General features: G+C 45.3%; 1 protein-coding gene and 15 non-coding genes across 16 annotated transcripts; 15 read left to right on the plus strand and 1 right to left on the minus strand.

Annotated features, from left to right (window-relative positions):
* Positions 1 to 49: 49 nt before the first annotated feature.
* LOC134104249 (U1 spliceosomal RNA) lies at positions 50 to 213 on the plus strand. The gene has a single exon (XR_009941690.1). It is a non-coding gene; the product is annotated as a U1 spliceosomal RNA (small nuclear RNA).
* A 1,267-nt stretch (positions 214 to 1,480) lies between these two features.
* On the minus strand, positions 1,481 to 6,942 carry LOC119204713 (uncharacterized). The gene is made up of 13 exons (XM_062557426.1): positions 6,574 to 6,942; positions 6,357 to 6,432; positions 6,120 to 6,268; positions 5,598 to 5,727; positions 5,365 to 5,462; positions 5,091 to 5,206; positions 4,667 to 5,003; positions 3,906 to 4,530; positions 3,631 to 3,819; positions 2,746 to 3,215; positions 1,809 to 2,647; positions 1,649 to 1,712; positions 1,481 to 1,543 (listed from the first exon to the last, which is right to left on the minus strand). The coding sequence occupies exons 1-13, from the start codon at positions 6,940 to 6,942 to the stop codon at positions 1,481 to 1,483; spliced, it is 3,525 nt and encodes a 1,174-aa protein (XP_062413410.1).
* A 2,601-nt stretch (positions 6,943 to 9,543) lies between these two features.
* LOC134104451 (U5 spliceosomal RNA) lies at positions 9,544 to 9,659 on the plus strand. Its single transcript, XR_009941865.1, has one exon. It is a non-coding gene; the product is annotated as a U5 spliceosomal RNA (small nuclear RNA).
* Positions 9,660 to 10,149: 490 nt separating this feature from the next.
* LOC134104307 (U2 spliceosomal RNA) lies at positions 10,150 to 10,340 on the plus strand. Its single transcript, XR_009941743.1, has one exon. It is a non-coding gene; the product is annotated as a U2 spliceosomal RNA (small nuclear RNA).
* A 259-nt stretch (positions 10,341 to 10,599) lies between these two features.
* LOC134105073 (U1 spliceosomal RNA) lies at positions 10,600 to 10,763 on the plus strand. Its single transcript, XR_009942425.1, has one exon. It is a non-coding gene; the product is annotated as a U1 spliceosomal RNA (small nuclear RNA).
* Positions 10,764 to 11,836: 1,073 nt separating this feature from the next.
* On the plus strand, positions 11,837 to 11,952 carry LOC119202635 (U5 spliceosomal RNA). The gene has a single exon (XR_005116046.1). It is a non-coding gene; the product is annotated as a U5 spliceosomal RNA (small nuclear RNA).
* A 534-nt stretch (positions 11,953 to 12,486) lies between these two features.
* Positions 12,487 to 12,677, plus strand: LOC134104308 (U2 spliceosomal RNA). Its single transcript, XR_009941744.1, has one exon. It is a non-coding gene; the product is annotated as a U2 spliceosomal RNA (small nuclear RNA).
* Positions 12,678 to 12,936: 259 nt separating this feature from the next.
* On the plus strand, positions 12,937 to 13,100 carry LOC134104244 (U1 spliceosomal RNA). Its single transcript, XR_009941685.1, has one exon. It is a non-coding gene; the product is annotated as a U1 spliceosomal RNA (small nuclear RNA).
* A 1,073-nt stretch (positions 13,101 to 14,173) lies between these two features.
* Positions 14,174 to 14,289, plus strand: LOC134104452 (U5 spliceosomal RNA). Its single transcript, XR_009941866.1, has one exon. It is a non-coding gene; the product is annotated as a U5 spliceosomal RNA (small nuclear RNA).
* Positions 14,290 to 14,779: 490 nt separating this feature from the next.
* On the plus strand, positions 14,780 to 14,970 carry LOC134104309 (U2 spliceosomal RNA). The gene has a single exon (XR_009941745.1). It is a non-coding gene; the product is annotated as a U2 spliceosomal RNA (small nuclear RNA).
* Positions 14,971 to 15,229: 259 nt separating this feature from the next.
* Positions 15,230 to 15,393, plus strand: LOC134105074 (U1 spliceosomal RNA). Its single transcript, XR_009942426.1, has one exon. It is a non-coding gene; the product is annotated as a U1 spliceosomal RNA (small nuclear RNA).
* A 1,073-nt stretch (positions 15,394 to 16,466) lies between these two features.
* Positions 16,467 to 16,582, plus strand: LOC134104453 (U5 spliceosomal RNA). Its single transcript, XR_009941867.1, has one exon. It is a non-coding gene; the product is annotated as a U5 spliceosomal RNA (small nuclear RNA).
* Positions 16,583 to 17,116: 534 nt separating this feature from the next.
* Positions 17,117 to 17,307, plus strand: LOC134104310 (U2 spliceosomal RNA). The gene has a single exon (XR_009941746.1). It is a non-coding gene; the product is annotated as a U2 spliceosomal RNA (small nuclear RNA).
* Positions 17,308 to 17,566: 259 nt separating this feature from the next.
* On the plus strand, positions 17,567 to 17,730 carry LOC134105075 (U1 spliceosomal RNA). Its single transcript, XR_009942427.1, has one exon. It is a non-coding gene; the product is annotated as a U1 spliceosomal RNA (small nuclear RNA).
* A 1,073-nt stretch (positions 17,731 to 18,803) lies between these two features.
* Positions 18,804 to 18,919, plus strand: LOC134104454 (U5 spliceosomal RNA). Its single transcript, XR_009941868.1, has one exon. It is a non-coding gene; the product is annotated as a U5 spliceosomal RNA (small nuclear RNA).
* Positions 18,920 to 19,409: 490 nt separating this feature from the next.
* Positions 19,410 to 19,600, plus strand: LOC134104311 (U2 spliceosomal RNA). Its single transcript, XR_009941747.1, has one exon. It is a non-coding gene; the product is annotated as a U2 spliceosomal RNA (small nuclear RNA).
* Positions 19,601 to 19,825: the final 225 nt, after the last annotated feature.

Below are 19,825 nucleotides of genomic sequence, written 5' to 3' on the forward strand. Positions count from 1 at the left end.
CAAGTGCTCTGTTTGGGAATACCACTCCTGTCTCTGTCACTACCAACTTATACTTACCTGGCAGGGGAGATACCATGATCACAAAGGTGGTTCACCCAGGGCGAGGCTCAGCCATTGCACTCCGGCTGTGTTGACCACTGCGAATGGGGGTGAGCCGTACAGTAGTGCAATTCAATCGAAGACCATTTGCTTACAATCCACAGTAAAACTTGCAAAAATAGCGCCTCCTGGTGGACTACACATGGAATGTTTGATTAATGTTTGTTTACTTCCTGGTAGATCTCTATTGGCTCCTGAGCTGACTATTCATGGAATGTGTGATTAATGTTTGTTTACTTCCTGGTAGTTCTCTATTGGCCCGAGCTGATAGATTAATCCAATTATGCAACATTGTTTTTATTTACTCTATTGCTTTTTTACAGGACTGCTACATGGACTTCCCACCACTGGAATACATGCAAACAATATCACTTCAAATAGTCAATTAAAAGGCGTCCAAAATGTCTTACCTGCTTTTAGTGTCATTTAGACTGATGATCATCTGTATTGATTGCATGACTGGGAAATGTTTTGTTGTTTGTATTTTGATCATTATTGAAACATTTTCTACAGTGGTTTCTCTCACCATGGAAACATATAGACATCGATTTTGTTTAACATACTTATCTGTTTATATTGTTCTTGCTTTTTTTTCTTATTTTGCAGTATCTTATTCCAATTCACCAACTCAAATTTCTCTGTGTAACATGCGTGGCAATAAATGGTTTCTGATTCAGATTGTGATACCTGAAGTTATTATTGAATTGTGCAGAAATAGAAAATCTAGAAAGTATATTTGTAGCTGTTTATCTACTGTTTCTGAACTTATTTAAAATAAAAACTATTCTTGTGAGTTAATGTTTTATATGTGTTGACATGTAATGTGTACCCTTTTTATTTTCAAACTCCCTTATGACAATTGGAAGTGGTTTGATATTTCAGAACTGCCTAATGTTTTTATTCAAAACATATGAGATATTTTAATAAAGGCTTATAAACTTAATCTGGCACCCTATATTTATTTGTGTCTCTTATTTGTAATGGAAATAATGATTAATTTTCCACAACGCTTCACTGTAACACATTCTGCTTTATCAAGTAAAAGGGAGCACAATCATAAATATAACAGTACATCTGTCATAAAAGACACAATATGTAAACTATTTACAACATGCACAGGTATTTTAAGATCTACACTATTTACAACATGCACAGGTATTTTAAGATCTACACTATTTACAACATGCACAGGTATTTTAAGATCTACACTATTTACAACATGCACAGGTATTTTACAGGTATTTTAAGATATAAACTATTTACAACATGCACAGGGATCTTTACGATCTAAACTATTAACAATATGCACCGGGATTTTCACAAATATCTAAACTATACAATATAAAAAACACTGTGATGCAACTGCATAATATGCAGGTTGTCACTGTTTGTCCACAACAGAAATGAAGTGTTCGTAGCTGTCGTACACTGTTTTGTCCAGACCCTTGGAAGTTGACATCAATGTCACAGGGCAGAAAACCTTTCTTTTGTATTTTTTATGTCCCTGGGTCGGTCGGCCACAGCATGTACATAGAGGGAGTTTGTGCACCCGCGACACCTCGACTCCAACTGCAGAGGGTTGATCCATACTTTTTCGCTTGTACTGCGTGGATCTTGCCCAGGATGGTAAGCTTAAATCACAAGCAGTAGGCGGAGATGGCAGTGGAGGATGCGCAGGCAATATATGCCGAGTGGAGGGGCCAGCGCACTCAATGTTGGCTGTGGAGACAGATGTGGAGGGCAGAGGTCTGGTGATGGTGGAGGTGGCAGGGGTGGTTTTAACAGGCAGTTTCAGGAGTGGCAGTGGTGGTTGAGGCCGGGAGAGAGGCATCATCATGTCCGTCCTTCCCTTCAACACCTTAGTCCCTGCCGTGCTGGGCGTGGGCATGTACTCCATCAGAGGGTAGAGTGGTGGAGGGAGGACTGACGGCTGGTGGGGTGCTGGAGGGAGGTCAGCAGATGAAATTGAGGTGATCTTCGTTACAGTGGAGGACTGTTTTGTGGCATTCATGTTGAGGAGGCGCTCCTGACGTCGGATGAAGTCCCGCACGGTTTTAATGTTAATCTTTGGAAGGGGAATGCCAGCTTTGCACAGGATCGGATCCTCCACCAGAATCCGGTGCTGGATTCTTTCATATGACTTACAAATTGTGCTTTTCTCGGGACTGCAGCGAGATCCTTGAGGGGAGCGCAGCCACAGCAGTTTAATCAGTGTGTACATCAGCCTGTTGTGTTGAGCGCTGACGTCTTGTTGAGCCGGTGCGTAGCGCTTAGCCATCTTAAGCTTCTGAATCACAGCAGCATCAACCAGATCGTCTCTCTTAGTGCGGCAGTAGAGCGTGTTGCCCCAGTGCGTTCTGTAGAGCTGGTTGAACTGCTGCGGCTGCTTGTCGTGCTCCTCCACGGCGTTCCAGGCTTCGAGGACCTTGTTCCTCTGCTCAGTGGAAAGAGTCAGCTTGTCCTCTGTAAGGCTGATTTCCACCAGAGCAGAGCAGAACTTTTCCAGCCTTTCAAAGCCAGGAAGCGGGTTTGAACTGCAGGCATCAACCTGTTGACAAGTTTCCATATAAAAGTTCCAATGAGCACGTTATCACGTTAGCAATCAATGCATTGCATTTACATTTGACCACATATACATATACTCACAAAGGCTGGAGGGTCCACAGTTGCGGTTTCGTTGCTGGTGAGGTTAATGTGGGGCAGGATGGCATCCAACACGTCGGCACCAGCCTCCCCGTCGCTCTGGTAGGCTTCGTCGGCTTCTGGATCTGGGTTGGGCTGCCCATGCTGAACCACCTCCTCCTCTGGACCAGGTCCATCATTGATGATGTCCACGAGAGAAAATGGTTCAGATTCACCTGTGCTTTGGCTGAATAAATATTCCAACCCCAGCAACTCGTTGGAAGCAACATTGGCGGGGGCCCGGAAATTCTCCTCCACAGTCTCGCCGAACAGCTGCTGACAGCGGGTGTTGAGGCGGTCAATGAGCGGTGCAGAGTATGTCCTGTGGTTCCGTCCTTTGCCACCAAACACGGCGTCTGAACTCCTGTCCGAATTCCACCGCGCAATGCCACTCATCAGGTAAACCTGATAGGGCCGGGCTGCACAATGGGGACCTGAGTAGAGCAAAGTTAAGTTTTAATGTCAATTTGTCTTAATAACTCCACACTAGTACACAGCTGGTACACATGAGAGTAAAACCTTCACCTTGAGCTGGAATGTAACTAAGTACATTTAATTAAGTGATGAAGTCAAGTCCACCTTATTTTATCATTTTCATTTGAAGCTACTTACATGTCAATATATCTCTTTCAGACTATAACTTCTCATCCCCATCCTGTCCAGTGAAACATCCCCAAAAGTGTTGCTATTGTAAGAAGAAGAAGAATAAAGTGTTTTATCTTTAATGAATCAATAGTTCAGTCTGTACTTTCTCTCTTTCAGTGGTCGTGTTGTTTGGGAAGCTAGTAGAATATTGTCAAAGTCACATGATTTATTTTTTCCAACTATACAGACAACACTAGGCATCACCTGGAATCATGTGTGGCAGCGATTTGTGGAATCCTTCCAGGCTGTTGCTTCCACGCAGACATTTGTAATAGGGAACATCCACATTGTTGATTGTTGTGGTACGGGCCACCCTATACATGTTCATGCCTGGTGGATCCTGGATGCATTCGAGGTGTCGCTGCTGGCCTGCCCACATCTCATCGATAGCCTCTGTAAATACACATGCATAAAGTGTGTTATGTTCACTACTCTATTTTTAATGTTGTAATAACTTTTTTTTGGGGGGTGTTTAATACCTGGTGTTTTGAAGAGGCTAACTCCGCTCTCGTCCAGCCCAACGGGACCTTTCAGCTCCTCGATGGCCAATTGGATGAGCCGAAAGGTCTCCTGAGCACCGAGTGTGACCCTCCTCACGTGGTGCTTGAGCTGATCCCTGGTGATGTGGCAGCGGACAATGTCCTCGTCTGAGACCGAGGTAAGACTGGCCGGGTTCTTGGCTCTGATGGCTTTGATGAGCAGCTCCAGGTCTGGGCGGTTGTAGGCCAGGACTGCCCCAGCTAGAGCAGACTTGAACACCGCATACTTACAGTGGGACTCTGTGCGTATGGCTGCGTCAAACCTGTGGATCCAGTGGAAAATGTCCAGCCGCACAACCATCCCATTGTCCACCCAGGAACGGAACAAAGTCTCCACTCCTGTTGGGCCTTGAGACCGGCAACACCCACGGTCCACGTAGAGGAGCTTGGGGACAGGCTGATTGGCCAGCCGGAACCTCTCCATGACTCCACTGCACATGGGTGTGAGCCGCGGAGTGGACTCCTCACAAGTCAGCACAAAGGTCACTATCTGTGAGTGCTCGTTCCCAATGCTGGTGAACCACTCGGCTGAGCCTCGACCTTCCCCAGACAGCTTCTTGACCACCTGAAAAAATAACATTTCAGGTTTGAATTGTATGAACCCACTTATGGATTCTGTTGATGTTGGGTTTTTTTCAAACATTTTGACTTCAGACGTTAAGGCATTATGTTGTGGGCATTATTTGTTTTGATTGACATACTTTCTTAGTGGAGTCCATTTTCAGTGCTGTGCCAAAAGTGGAGAGGATCTGGCTTCGGTAATCTTGCACATTGTCCGCCTCTGCCAGCAGGAAGGCGTGACGCAGGAGCCGTGCAGAGGGAAGGTCTCTCTGAGCAGGTGGAGCCTGGAATGCGTGGCCTAATGCGGAGACGATTCCGCCCGGTTGCGCTACGGTCATGAGGAGTGTGGTGTACAGGTCCTTATGTTGAAGATACTCCTCAACATGACTCTCCTGTACCTGCCTCCACACCTTGACCATAGTGTTACCTTCGGTCCTGTCCCTCAGAAGGCGCACCACGTTCTTATCCACCCCACGCCTGTGAGCAGATTCATGAGCAGCGTGGTGAGGTTTATTTCTCTGAAGTTAGTCTGTCAAACGCACAAAATATGTTTAGTATACTCACTTGCTGGTGAGGATGGCAGGGAACAGAGCTTGATGAGCCTCACTAAGTTGAGATAAAATAGCCCGATCCCATGCAAGCCATCGGCCCACTGTGCCACCTCCTCCACTCCTGGCGGCCTTTGTGCAGGGTCCACAGCACAGGACCTCAGTGACCAATGTGTACCAGCTGGACACATCGCAAATGTGACGTACCTATAGTAGATATTATATTATTATCAGATATTTTGCATATATGTTTACATACGTAGTAAGAACACACGTGCAGTGATTCATACTCTGTGGTGGAAGCCAGACTTGTAGAGGTGTACATCCCTCCCGTGCCCGACGCAGTCATCCCCTCGAGGGCACTTCAGCGAGTATCGCCAAACTCCAACTGGACGCCACACAAAAACACGGCTCCGGAAAAAAAGGTGTGGTGTTGGCACTGCTCCCTTCACATAGCCAGGAGGTTCAGGTGGATAAAACCACATGCGGTCGGATTTCATCACCCGGCGCCTCTTTAACTGACCAGATTTATGCTGAAATATCTGAACAGGGGTGAACAGGCCTCTTTCTGCGTCCTCTTTTAGCCAGGATATGTCTGCTGATGGGACACCATTGGGGTTTTCCCACAAACGGACCCAGCCCTCCAGCTCCACCTGGAACGCAGAAACAAAACATTTGGTTATTTTTGTCTAAAAATGATTGCTAAAACATGAAACCAATTACAACATTTAAAACAAATGTCTAATTTACTTTGTTTGCATATAGTGTGAATATCACTTACAGAGGAGTCACTCAGAGTTGATTCCACGGCGGAATCAGGACCCCTGGATGTGGACGGGGTCTCTGTGGGCTGGCTGGTTGACGCGTGCTGGTCCGTCCTCACAGGGGTCTCCGGCTGCTTGGTCCTCACAGGGGTCTCCGGCTGCTTGGTCCTCACAGGGGTCTCCGGCTGCTTGGTCCTCACAGGGGTCTCCGGCTGCTTGGTCCTCACAGGGGTCTCCGGCTGCTTGGTCCTCACAGGGGTCTCCGGCTGCTTGGTCCTCACAGGGGTCTCCGGCTGCCTGGGCCTCACGGGGGTCGTGGGCAGATTTGCCGTCTCAGACTGACTCCTCGGCTTTGTCCTGTCTGTGGGTCGGAAATCCTGGCTCTGCCTGCCAGTTTTGCGACATGGAGGCTCTTGGAACTTCAGCAAGTCTAAGAATTCACCAAACACAATAGTTTTGTATTGTATTATATGTTCCAATGTAGGTTATGATGTCTGTTAATTGTGAATCTCACTAACCTTCAACTTCCTGGCTTGCAGCAACCAATTCAGCGTCATCATCTGCCGAAGATGAGGGATCACACCTAGTGCTAGCCTGCGGTTGGTGCACAACAAATGTAAAGTCTTAGTTTTATGACATATCAGTTATTAATTACCAAAAACCAACAAACTAATTTTGCCTTCTGCATATTCTGCTCTTCATAACTTCATAATGAATAATGTAATCCACCCTCACCTGCTCCTTCTCTTTGAGGTATTTCCTGAACCTCTTCATCTGCACGCTTGTGATGTGGGTCACTGGTGTGTGCAGCCACCTCCTCACAGAAGTGTAGGCCTTGTGTGTGAGCTCCCTCTGCTCAGCACTGAAGTGCTCTGGCCTGTCCTTTTGGGTGAGGTACTGACTGTAAAGCTCCCACATCTCCTCAAAGGTGTAATGCTCAAATCCTTTCTGGCCGTAGATACACCTGTGGATGTTGGCCTCAAGGAGACTGGAGACTTGTGGGAAGCTCTCTGCATATTCTGTGAGGTAGTCCTTCACCCACTGGTTCCCCACCTTTCCTTTTCTCTGTGGGTTTCTAACCTCCAGTCTGTGCTTGTCGAGCATGCTGGAATCATACACTTTAACTTAGTACTTCTATCAGTAATATAACTGCACTTGAGATAATGAAGAAAAAAAATAAACACTCATAATTCATCTATGCAAACAGACAGGCTCATACCAACTATATTCAAAATGCATAGCCTACAATGGTAATAACATGATAACGATATTATAACATTCTTACTATTTCACGTAGCCCACGTCGTTTGCCACAAGCCAGTGAAATGGTGCATTTTCATACTGGCCAAATGGAATAACGAGCTTTCCCAGACACAGCTGACGTGATGGTGCAGAGATTCCTTCTGCTCGAAGCAGCCGCTCTGCGTAGGCCAGGGAAGAGGCCTGCTCCAGCAGCTGGCTTGGAGGTTTGGGGAAGACCATCCTCTTCTCCCTGTAGTCACGGGCCTCTTTGGTAGGTACCACTACAGCCTGTTGCCGATGCCAAGGGGCATCTGGGTTCACGACGCGGATTACTGGGGTCGCCATCTCCTAATGAGCAATCCCACAACAACGACAAAAATATTACTATTGTTTAAAATATTGTAATAATATATGAACAATGTAAGAATGAATGTCAGAGAACAACAGGCTATTGATTTTTATTTTAACACCCAGGGGAGAAGAGAATAAAGTGTCAGGTCAGGATGACAACTGCTGTAACCCTGTTATAACTTAGATTAAGGATCTCTTGAGTTATTATAAAGGGAACTGGTATATCATAACATTATAAATCTTGGGCCTATGAGACTAGCTGATTCCTCTGATAATTAATCAATCTTTAAGATTGTATTCCCTTTGATTAATCTGTTACCAAAGGATGACATGGATATTGAGAAATCATATTCAGTGGTGGGTAATGGAACCATTATGAACTATGATTTCAGCTTCGCTGAGAGATATGAGCCGTCAAGTAACTTAGTTAGCTGGAAATGTAGCTACCTGACATGACCGTCAAGAGCTTGGCCTTGAACGTTATTTGTGGGATAACACCAAATAAAATTTACAATGATGTTTATTATGGAGTATCGCGAGTAAAACCAGAACTTTTTACTGAGAGGTTGAACATGAACTAGCTGCCAAGTTACTTTACCTGCCGCACGACGTCTTGGCCAGCTCGCTCGCTCGCTAGCAAACATTAACTCTCCTCCAAACGACGATAGGGCAGTATAAATAATTATTGCTAAAAATAATTATCAATGATAGCCTGTTTCGCTGTTTCCGCTTATCCTTGATAATTGTCAAGAATAAATTATTTTCAGCTCCGGCGGACTCGTACGATACCGTTTGGGTAGAGGTCTCTCATTGGTCGTCCACAGTCCGCTCCTTAGAGGTCTCTCATTGGTCGTCCACAGTCGGCTCCTGTGATGTGATTGGAAGTCCACAGTCATGTCGACCAATCATAACCCGTAACTGTCTACAGTCACTGTAGACTTTGCACTACTGTGGACTCGACCTCTGCGAATTCCTCAAATGTGGGAATCTCGACTGCATAATTTGTGGTAGTGGGGGACTGCGTCCGCGCTCTCCCCTGATATTAGTGTCAAAGAAAAACCAGTGCTTTCCACTTGGACACATCTCTTTCAACTACTGTTGGTCCCCAAGATTGAGCCTCTTTGCCAACAATGGACCAGTATACTCACCACTGGAGTGTTAAACCACTGAGTGATTGTCTGAATTAACAGTAAACCAACAACATTTCAGGAGGGCCTTACAATTTTTGATTGAAAAAAAATCAATGACTTTTGAGGTTTGTTTTTGGGTGATTCCATTTTCGGACAGAGGTGCCTGAAAGTGAAATCACTGTCTGAATTCAAAGTGAATTCAACAAGAGTTCATCAGGAGCTTGCACGTGTGTGCTCGTGTGCATGCTCTACCCATGGTGGCCCTGAGCTTGTGTGTGAAGTTTGCAGAGTGCGGCTGTCAGTCCAAGACAGGTCTCCAAGAATTTGTGAAACCGACCACTACAAACCGGGAAATGAGTTTGGATTTTGCCTGCAACTCTGTCTTGGTTGGTGCTGGGCTGCTGAAATTTGGACCAGCTCCTCCCGGGGCCCTCAGGGGGGCCACTGTAGATTTTGGGCCCAATAGGAGGTTCCCCTGGGGAAGCTCCCATTGACTCCCATTCAGTCCGAGTGTGTGTGTGTGTGCGTGCACGTGTGTACTTGCGTGCATGCTCTTCCCGTGGTGGCCCTGAGCCTGTGTGTGAAGTTTTCAGAGTGCAGGGCAGTGTTTTTGTGGTAGTTGGGGACTGCGTCCGCACTCTCCACTGATATTAGTGTCAAAGAAAAACCAGTGCTTTTCACTTGCACACATCTCTTTGAACTACTGTTGGTCCCCAAGATTGAGCTTCTTTGCCAACAATGGACCTGTTTACTCACCACTGGAGTGTTAAATCACTGAATGATTGTCTGAATTCACAGTAAACCAACAACATTTCAGGAGGGCCTTACAATTTTTGATTGAAAAGAAATCATAGATTTTTTGAGGAAAGGGGGCTGGGAAATGGGTTAGGCTTTGGACACCCGCAGCTCAACCACTCCCTACCGCAAGAGGGATTACTTGTTCCACAGGGATATAGGGCTGCCTTTCACCTGATTGTGCTACTGACTTTGGTTTCTCTTCAATACGCATAAGTCTTTCGCCTTTTACTAAAGACTTCCGTGGAGAGGAACAACAATGAGTTGACCTTATTTTTTGCCAGGCTCTGCTATTTGGCTAAGCCTCATGTACTTGTAAGAAAAAGAAATTAGTAGGATGGAAGAGCCTGTCATTTGAGTAAACTTATTCCTGGAGTCTCTGGTTGAGCTTTGGATCAAGTCTCAAATTACTGTCTGAATTTAGAGTGAAATCAAGATTTAGGCCGGAGCTTACACTTTTGATTGCAAAAAAACGAATGATTTTTGAGGGCTGTTTGGGGTTAGTTCCATTTTAAGACAGAGGTGCCTAAAAGTGAAATCACTCTCTGAATTAGAAGTGAATTCAACAAGAGTTAATCAAGAGCTTACACTTTTGATTGGAAGGAATCAACAAGAGTTCATCAAGAGCTTACACTTTTGATTGGAAGGAAATCAAAGATTTTTAAGAATACAGGCTGCGTGGGGAGTGGGATGTTAAGTAACAGGCGACTGCCACGCCCATTTGTATGAGCCGCACCCCGACATTTGAGAGATGCGCTAGTCCGTTGGGTCTGGAGGCAAACATTCATGTGTCATCGCTTCTCGGCCTTTTGGCTAAGATCAAGTGTAGTATCTGTTCTTATCAGTTTAATATCTGATATGTCCTCTATATGAGGACTACATATTAAGCCGATTTTTAGCTCTGGGAGATGAAAAAGGGGCTTGCTCTGCTCACTCCAAGCATTGACCCGGTATTGCAGCACTTCCGGGAACGGTGCAACCTTTATCTTGTAAAAATAATAACTGGTGACCCAATTCATTGGTGTAGTCTAGGTAGTTGGTTTGCCTCTGTGTACAAGTCTCAACTGGCTGAGACTTTTGGCAAGCAACTGATATGTTTACTCATCAATTGTGCCTTTATTTTGCATTTCACACTGATCACTGATTTTAAATTCACTGATCTGTGAGGACGGTGCCATCTGGGAACCGTCACCCCAAGTGCTCTGTTTGGGAATACCACTCCTGTCTCTGTCACTACCAACTTATACTTACCTGGCAGGGGAGATACCATGATCACAAAGGTGGTTCACCCAGGGCGAGGCTCAGCCATTGCACTCCGGCTGTGTTGACCACTGCGAATTCCTCAAATGTGGGAATCTCGACTGCATAATTTGTGGTAGTGGGGGACTGCGTCCGCGCTCTCCCCTGATATTAGTGTCAAAGAAAAACCAGTGCTTTCCACTTGGACACATCTCTTTCAACTACTGTTGGTCCCCAAGATTGAGCCTCTTTGCCAACAATGGACCAGTATACTCACCACTGGAGTGTTAAACCACTGAGTGATTGTCTGAATTAACAGTAAACCAACAACATTTCAGGAGGGCCTTACAATTTTTGATTGAAAAAAAATCAATGACTTTTGAGGTTTGTTTTTGGGTGATTCCATTTTCGGACAGAGGTGCCTGAAAGTGAAATCACTGTCTGAATTCAAAGTGAATTCAACAAGAGTTCATCAGGAGCTTGCACGTGTGTGCTCGTGTGCATGCTCTACCCATGGTGGCCCTGAGCTTGTGTGTGAAGTTTGCAGAGTGCGGCTGTCAGTCCAAGACAGGTCTCCAAGAATTTGTGAAACCGACCACTACAAACCGGGAAATGAGTTTGGATTTTGCCTGCAACTCTGTCTTGGTTGGTGCTGGGCTGCTGAAATTTGGACCAGCTCCTCCCGGGGCCCTCAGGGGGGCCACTGTAGATTTTGGGCCCAATAGGAGGTTCCCCTGGGGAAGCTCCCATTGACTCCCATTCAGTCCGAGTGTGTGTGTGTGTGCGTGCACGTGTGTACTTGCGTGCATGCTCTTCCCGTGGTGGCCCTGAGCCTGTGTGTGAAGTTTTCAGAGTGCAGGGCAGTGTTTTTGTGGTAGTTGGGGACTGCGTCCGCACTCTCCACTGATATTAGTGTCAAAGAAAAACCAGTGCTTTTCACTTGCACACATCTCTTTGAACTACTGTTGGTCCCCAAGATTGAGCTTCTTTGCCAACAATGGACCTGTTTACTCACCACTGGAGTGTTAAATCACTGAATGATTGTCTGAATTCACAGTAAACCAACAACATTTCAGGAGGGCCTTACAATTTTTGATTGAAAAGAAATCATAGATTTTTTGAGGAAAGGGGGCTGGGAAATGGGTTAGGCTTTGGACACCCGCAGCTCAACCACTCCCTACCGCAAGAGGGATTACTTGTTCCACAGGGATATAGGGCTGCCTTTCACCTGATTGTGCTACTGACTTTGGTTTCTCTTCAATACGCATAAGTCTTTCGCCTTTTACTAAAGACTTCCGTGGAGAGGAACAACAATGAGTTGACCTTATTTTTTGCCAGGCTCTGCTATTTGGCTAAGCCTCATGTACTTGTAAGAAAAAGAAATTAGTAGGATGGAAGAGCCTGTCATTTGAGTAAACTTATTCCTGGAGTCTCTGGTTGAGCTTTGGATCAAGTCTCAAATTACTGTCTGAATTTAGAGTGAAATCAAGATTTAGGCCGGAGCTTACACTTTTGATTGCAAAAAAACGAATGATTTTTGAGGGCTGTTTGGGGTTAGTTCCATTTTAAGACAGAGGTGCCTAAAAGTGAAATCACTCTCTGAATTAGAAGTGAATTCAACAAGAGTTAATCAAGAGCTTACACTTTTGATTGGAAGGAATCAACAAGAGTTCATCAAGAGCTTACACTTTTGATTGGAAGGAATCAACAAGAGTTCATCAAGAGCTTACACTTTTGATTGGAAGGAAATCAAAGATTTTTAAGAATACAGGCTGCGTGGGGAGTGGGATGTTAAGTAACAGGCGACTGCCACGCCCATTTGTATGAGCCGCACCCCGACATTTGAGAGATGCGCTAGTCCGTTGGGTCTGGAGGCAAACATTCATGTGTCATCGCTTCTCGGCCTTTTGGCTAAGATCAAGTGTAGTATCTGTTCTTATCAGTTTAATATCTGATATGTCCTCTATATGAGGACTACATATTAAGCCGATTTTTAGCTCTGGGAGATGAAAAAGGGGCTTGCTCTGCTCACTCCAAGCATTGACCCGGTATTGCAGCACTTCCGGGAACGGTGCAACCTTTATCTTGTGAAAAAAATAACTGGTGACCCAATTCATTGGTGTAGTCTAGGTAGTTGGTTTGCCTCTGTGTACAAGTCTCAACTGGCTGAGACTTTTGGCAAGCAACTGATATGTTTACTCATCAATTGTGCCTTTATTTTGCATTTCACACTGATCACTGATTTTAAATTCACTGATCTGTGAGGACGGTGCCATCTGGGAACCGTCACCCCAAGTGCTCTGTTTGGGAATACCACTCCTGTCTCTGCCACTACCAACTTATACTTACCTGGCAGGGGAGATACCATGATCACAAAGGTGGTTCACCCAGGGCGAGGCTCAGCCATTGCACTCCGGCTGTGTTGACCACTGCGATCTCCTCAAATGTGGGAATCTCGACTGCATAATTTGTGGTAGTGGGGGACTGCGTCCGCGCTCTCCCCTGATATTAGTGTCAAAGAAAAACCAGTGCTTTCCACTTGGACACATCTCTTTCAACTACTGTTGGTCCCCAAGATTGAGCCTCTTTGCCAACAATGGACCAGTATACTCACCACTGGAGTGTTAAACCACTGAGTGATTGTCTGAATTAACAGTAAACCAACAACATTTCAGGAGGGCCTTACAATTTTTGATTGAAAAAAAATCAATGACTTTTGAGGTTTGTTTTTGGGTGATTCCATTTTCGGACAGAGGTGCCTGAAAGTGAAATCACTGTCTGAATTCAAAGTGAATTCAACAAGAGTTCATCAGGAGCTTGCACGTGTGTGCTCGTGTGCATGCTCTACCCATGGTGGCCCTGAGCTTGTGTGTGAAGTTTGCAGAGTGCGGCTGTCAGTCCAAGACAGGTCTCCAAGAATTTGTGAAACCGACCACTACAAACCGGGAAATGAGTTTGGATTTTGCCTGCAACTCTGTCTTGGTTGGTGCTGGGCTGCTGAAATTTGGACCAGCTCCTCCCGGGGCCCTCAGGGGGGCCACTGTAGATTTTGGGCCCAATAGGAGGTTCCCCTGGGGAAGCTCCCATTGACTCCCATTCAGTCCGAGTGTGTGTGTGTGTGCGTGCACGTGTGTACTTGCGTGCATGCTCTTCCCGTGGTGGCCCTGAGCCTGTGTGTGAAGTTTTCAGAGTGCAGGGCAGTGTTTTTGTGGTAGTTGGGGACTGCGTCCGCACTCTCCACTGATATTAGTGTCAAAGAAAAACCAGTGCTTTTCACTTGCACACATCTCTTTGAACTACTGTTGGTCCCCAAGATTGAGCTTCTTTGCCAACAATGGACCTGTTTACTCACCACTGGAGTGTTAAATCACTGAATGATTGTCTGAATTCACAGTAAACCAACAACATTTCAGGAGGGCCTTACAATTTTTGATTGAAAAGAAATCATAGATTTTTTGAGGAAAGGGGGCTGGGAAATGGGTTAGGCTTTGGACACCCGCAGCTCAACCACTCCCTACCGCAAGAGGGATTACTTGTTCCACAGGGATATAGGGCTGCCTTTCACCTGATTGTGCTACTGACTTTGGTTTCTCTTCAATACGCATAAGTCTTTCGCCTTTTACTAAAGACTTCCGTGGAGAGGAACAACAATGAGTTGACCTTATTTTTTGCCAGGCTCTGCTATTTGGCTAAGCCTCATGTACTTGTAAGAAAAAGAAATTAGTAGGATGGAAGAGCCTGTCATTTGAGTAAACTTATTCCTGGAGTCTCTGGTTGAGCTTTGGATCAAGTCTCAAATTACTGTCTGAATTTAGAGTGAAATCAAGATTTAGGCCGGAGCTTACACTTTTGATTGCAAAAAAACGAATGATTTTTGAGGGCTGTTTGGGGTTAGTTCCATTTTAAGACAGAGGTGCCTAAAAGTGAAATCACTCTCTGAATTAGAAGTGAATTCAACAAGAGTTAATCAAGAGCTTACACTTTTGATTGGAAGGAATCAACAAGAGTTCATCAAGAGCTTACACTTTTGATTGGAAGGAAATCAAAGATTTTTAAGAATACAGGCTGCGTGGGGAGTGGGATGTTAAGTAACAGGCGACTGCCACGCCCATTTGTATTAGCCGCACCCCGACATTTGAGAGATGCGCTAGTCCGTTGGGTCTGGAGGCAAACATTCATGTGTCATCGCTTCTCGGCCTTTTGGCTAAGATCAAGTGTAGTATCTGTTCTTATCAGTTTAATATCTGATATGTCCTCTATATGAGGACTACATATTAAGCCGATTTTTAGCTCTGGGAGATGAAAAAGGGGCTTGCTCTGCTCACTCCAAGCATTGACCCGGTATTGCAGCACTTCCGGGAACGGTGCAACCTTTATCTTGTAAAAATAATAACTGGTGACCCAATTCATTGGTGTAGTCTAGGTAGTTGGTTTGCCTCTGTGTACAAGTCTCAACTGGCTGAGACTTTTGGCAAGCAACTGATATGTTTACTCATCAATTGTGCCTTTATTTTGCATTTCACACTGATCACTGATTTTAAATTCACTGATCTGTGAGGACGGTGCCATCTGGGAACCGTCACCCCAAGTGCTCTGTTTGGGAATACCACTCCTGTCTCTGTCACTACCAACTTATACTTACCTGGCAGGGGAGATACCATGATCACAAAGGTGGTTCACCCAGGGCGAGGCTCAGCCATTGCACTCCGGCTGTGTTGACCACTGCGAATTCCTCAAATGTGGGAATCTCGACTGCATAATTTGTGGTAGTGGGGGACTGCGTCCGCGCTCTCCCCTGATATTAGTGTCAAAGAAAAACCAGTGCTTTCCACTTGGACACATCTCTTTCAACTACTGTTGGTCCCCAAGATTGAGCCTCTTTGCCAACAATGGACCAGTATACTCACCACTGGAGTGTTAAACCACTGAGTGATTGTCTGAATTAACAGTAAACCAACAACATTTCAGGAGGGCCTTACAATTTTTGATTGAAAAAAAATCAATGACTTTTGAGGTTTGTTTTTGGGTGATTCCATTTTCGGACAGAGGTGCCTGAAAGTGAAATCACTGTCTGAATTCAAAGTGAATTCAACAAGAGTTCATCAGGAGCTTGCACGTGTGTGCTCGTGTGCATGCTCTACCCATGGTGGCCCTGAGCTTGTGTGTGAAGTTTGCAGAGTGCGGCTGTCAGTCCAAGACAGGTCTCCAAGAATTTGTGAAACCGACCACTACAAACCGGGAAATGAGTTTGGATTTTGCCTGCAACTCTGTCTTGGTTGGTGCTGGGCTGCTGAAATTTGGACCAGCTCCTCCCGGGGCCCTCAGGGGGGCCACTGTAGATTTTGGGCCCAATAGGAGGTTCCCCTGGGGAAGCTCCCATTGACTCCCATTCAGTCCGAGTGTGTGTGTGTGTGCGTGCACGTGTGTACTTGCGTGCATGCTCTTCCCGTGGTGGCCCTGAGCCTGTGTGTGAAGTTTTCAGAGTGCAGGGCAGTGTTTTTGTGGTAGTTGGGGACTGCGTCCGCACTCTCCACTGATATTAGTGTCAAAGAAAAACCAGTGCTTTTCACTTGCACACATCTCTTTGAACTACTGTTGGTCCCCAAGATTGAGCTTCTTTGCCAACAATGGACCTGTTTACTCACCACTGGAGTGTTAAATCACTGAATGATTGTCTGAATTCACAGTAAACCAACAACATTTCAGGAGGGCCTTACAATTTTTGATTGAAAAGAAATCATAGATTTTTTGAGGAAAGGGGGCTGGGAAATGGGTTAGGCTTTGGACACCCGCAGCTCAACCACTCCCTACCGCAAGAGGGATTACTTGTTCCACAGGGATATAGGGCTGCCTTTCACCTGATTGTGCTACTGACTTTGGTTTCTCTTCAATACGCATAAGTCTTTCGCCTTTTACTAAAGACTTCCGTGGAGAGGAACAACAATGAGTTGACCTTATTTTTTGCCAGGCTCTGCTATTTGGCTAAGCCTCATGTACTTGTAAGAAAAAGAAATTAGTAGGATGGAAGAGCCTGTCATTTGAGTAAACTTATTCCTGGAGTCTCTGGTTGAGCTTTGGATCAAGTCTCAAATTACTGTCTGAATTTAGAGTGAAATCAAGATTTAGGCCGGAGCTTACACTTTTGATTGCAAAAAAACGAATGATTTTTGAGGGCTGTTTGGGGTTAGTTCCATTTTAAGACAGAGGTGCCTAAAAGTGAAATCACTCTCTGAATTAGAAGTGAATTCAACAAGAGTTAATCAAGAGCTTACACTTTTGATTGGAAGGAATCAACAAGAGTTCATCAAGAGCTTACACTTTTGATTGGAAGGAATCAACAAGAGTTCATCAAGAGCTTACACTTTTGATTGGAAGGAAATCAAAGATTTTTAAGAATACAGGCTGCGTGGGGAGTGGGATGTTAAGTAACAGGCGACTGCCACGCCCATTTGTATGAGCCGCACCCCGACATTTGAGAGATGCGCTAGTCCGTTGGGTCTGGAGGCAAACATTCATGTGTCATCGCTTCTCGGCCTTTTGGCTAAGATCAAGTGTAGTATCTGTTCTTATCAGTTTAATATCTGATATGTCCTCTATATGAGGACTACATATTAAGCCGATTTTTAGCTCTGGGAGATGAAAAAGGGGCTTGCTCTGCTCACTCCAAGCATTGACCCGGTATTGCAGCACTTCCGGGAACGGTGCAACCTTTATCTTGTGAAAAAAATAACTGGTGACCCAATTCATTGGTGTAGTCTAGGTAGTTGGTTTGCCTCTGTGTACAAGTCTCAACTGGCTGAGACTTTTGGCAAGCAACTGATATGTTTACTCATCAATTGTGCCTTTATTTTGCATTTCACACTGATCACTGATTTTAAATTCACTGATCTGTGAGGACGGTGCCATCTGGGAACCGTCACCCCAAGTGCTCTGTTTGGGAATACCACTCCTGTCTCTGTCACTACCAACTTATACTTACCTGGCAGGGGAGATACCATGATCACAAAGGTGGTTCACCCAGGGCGAGGCTCAGCCATTGCACTCCGGCTGTGTTGACCACTGCGAATTCCTCAAATGTGGGAATCTCGACTGCATAATTTGTGGTAGTGGGGGACTGCGTCCGCGCTCTCCCCTGATATTAGTGTCAAAGAAAAACCAGTGCTTTCCACTTGGACACATCTCTTTCAACTACTGTTGGTCCCCAAGATTGAGCCTCTTTGCCAACAATGGACCAGTATACTCACCACTGGAGTGTTAAACCACTGAGTGATTGTCTGAATTAACAGTAAACCAACAACATTTCAGGAGGGCCTTACAATTTTTGATTGAAAAAAAATCAATGACTTTTGAGGTTTGTTTTTGGGTGATTCCATTTTCGGACAGAGGTGCCTGAAAGTGAAATCACTGTCTGAATTCAAAGTGAATTCAACAAGAGTTCATCAGGAGCTTGCACGTGTGTGCTCGTGTGCATGCTCTACCCATGGTGGCCCTGAGCTTGTGTGTGAAGTTTGCAGAGTGCGGCTGTCAGTCCAAGACAGGTCTCCAAGAATTTGTGAAACCGACCACTACAAACCGGGAAATGAGTTTGGATTTTGCCTGCAACTCTGTCTTGGTTGGTGCTGGGCTGCTGAAATTTGGACCAGCTCCTCCCGGGGCCCTCAGGGGGGCCACTGTAGATTTTGGGCCCAATAGGAGGTTCCCCTGGGGAAGCTCCCATTGACTCCCATTCAGTCCGAGTGTGTGTGTGTGTGCGTGCACGTGTGTACTTGCGTGCATGCTCTTCCCGTGGTGGCCCTGAGCCTGTGTGTGAAGTTTTCAGAGTGCAGGGCAGTGTTTTTGTGGTAGTTGGGGACTGCGTCCGCACTCTCCACTGATATTAGTGTCAAAGAAAAACCAGTGCTTTTCACTTGCACACATCTCTTTGAACTACTGTTGGTCCCCAAGATTGAGCTTCTTTGCCAACAATGGACCTGTTTACTCACCACTGGAGTGTTAAATCACTGAATGATTGTCTGAATTCACAGTAAACCAACAACATTTCAGGAGGGCCTTACAATTTTTGATTGAAAAGAAATCATAGATTTTTTGAGGAAAGGGGGCTGGGAAATGGGTTAGGCTTTGGACACCCGCAGCTCAACCACTCCCTACCGCAAGAGGGATTACTTGTTCCACAGGGATATAGGGCTGCCTTTCACCTGATTGTGCTACTGACTTTGGTTTCTCTTCAATACGCATAAGTCTTTCGCCTTTTACTAAAGACTTCCGTGGAGAGGAACAACAATGAGTTGACCTTATTTTTTGCCAGGCTCTGCTATTTGGCTAAGCCTCATGTACTTGTAAGAAAAAGAAATTAGTAGGATGGAAGAGCCTGTCATTTGAGTAAACTTATTCCTGGAGTCTCTGGTTGAGCTTTGGATCAAGTCTCAAATTACTGTCTGAATTTAGAGTGAAATCAAGATTTAGGCCGGAGCTTACACTTTTGATTGCAAAAAAACGAATGATTTTTGAGGGCTGTTTGGGGTTAGTTCCATTTTAAGACAGAGGTGCCTAAAAGTGAAATCACTCTCTGAATTAGAAGTGAATTCAACAAGAGTTAATCAAGAGCTTACACTTTTGATTGGAAGGAATCAACAAGAGTTCATCAAGAGCTTACACTTTTGATTGGAAGGAAATCAAAGATTTTTAAGAATACAGGCTGCGTGGGGAGTGGGATGTTAAGTAACAGGCGACTGCCACGCCCATTTGTATGAGCCGCACCCCGACATTTGAGAGATGCGCTAGTCCGTTGGGTCTGGAGGCAAACATTCATGTGTCATCGCTTCTCGGCCTTTTGGCTAAGATCAAGTGTAGTATCTGTTCTTATCAGTTTAATATCTGATATGTCCTCTATATGAGGACTACATATTAAGCCGATTTTTAGCTCTGGGAGATGAAAAAGGGGCTTGCTCTGCTCACTCCAAGCATTGACCCGGTATTGCAGCACTTCCGGGAACGGTGCAACCTTTATCTTGTAAAAATAATAACTGGTGACCCAATTCATTGGTGTAGTCTAGGTAGTTGGTTTGCCTCTGTGTACAAGTCTCAACTGGCTGAGACTTTTGGCAAGCAACTGATATGTTTACTCATCAATTGTGCCTTTATTTTGCATTTCACACTGATCACTGATTTTAAATTCACTGATCTGTGAGGACGGTGCCATCTGGGAACCGTCACCCCAAGTGCTCTGTTTG

Source organism: Pungitius pungitius, chromosome 14 (genome assembly GCF_949316345.1).
Source record: "Pungitius pungitius chromosome 14, fPunPun2.1, whole genome shotgun sequence".
NCBI classification, from domain to species: domain Eukaryota; kingdom Metazoa; phylum Chordata; class Actinopteri; order Perciformes; family Gasterosteidae; genus Pungitius; species Pungitius pungitius.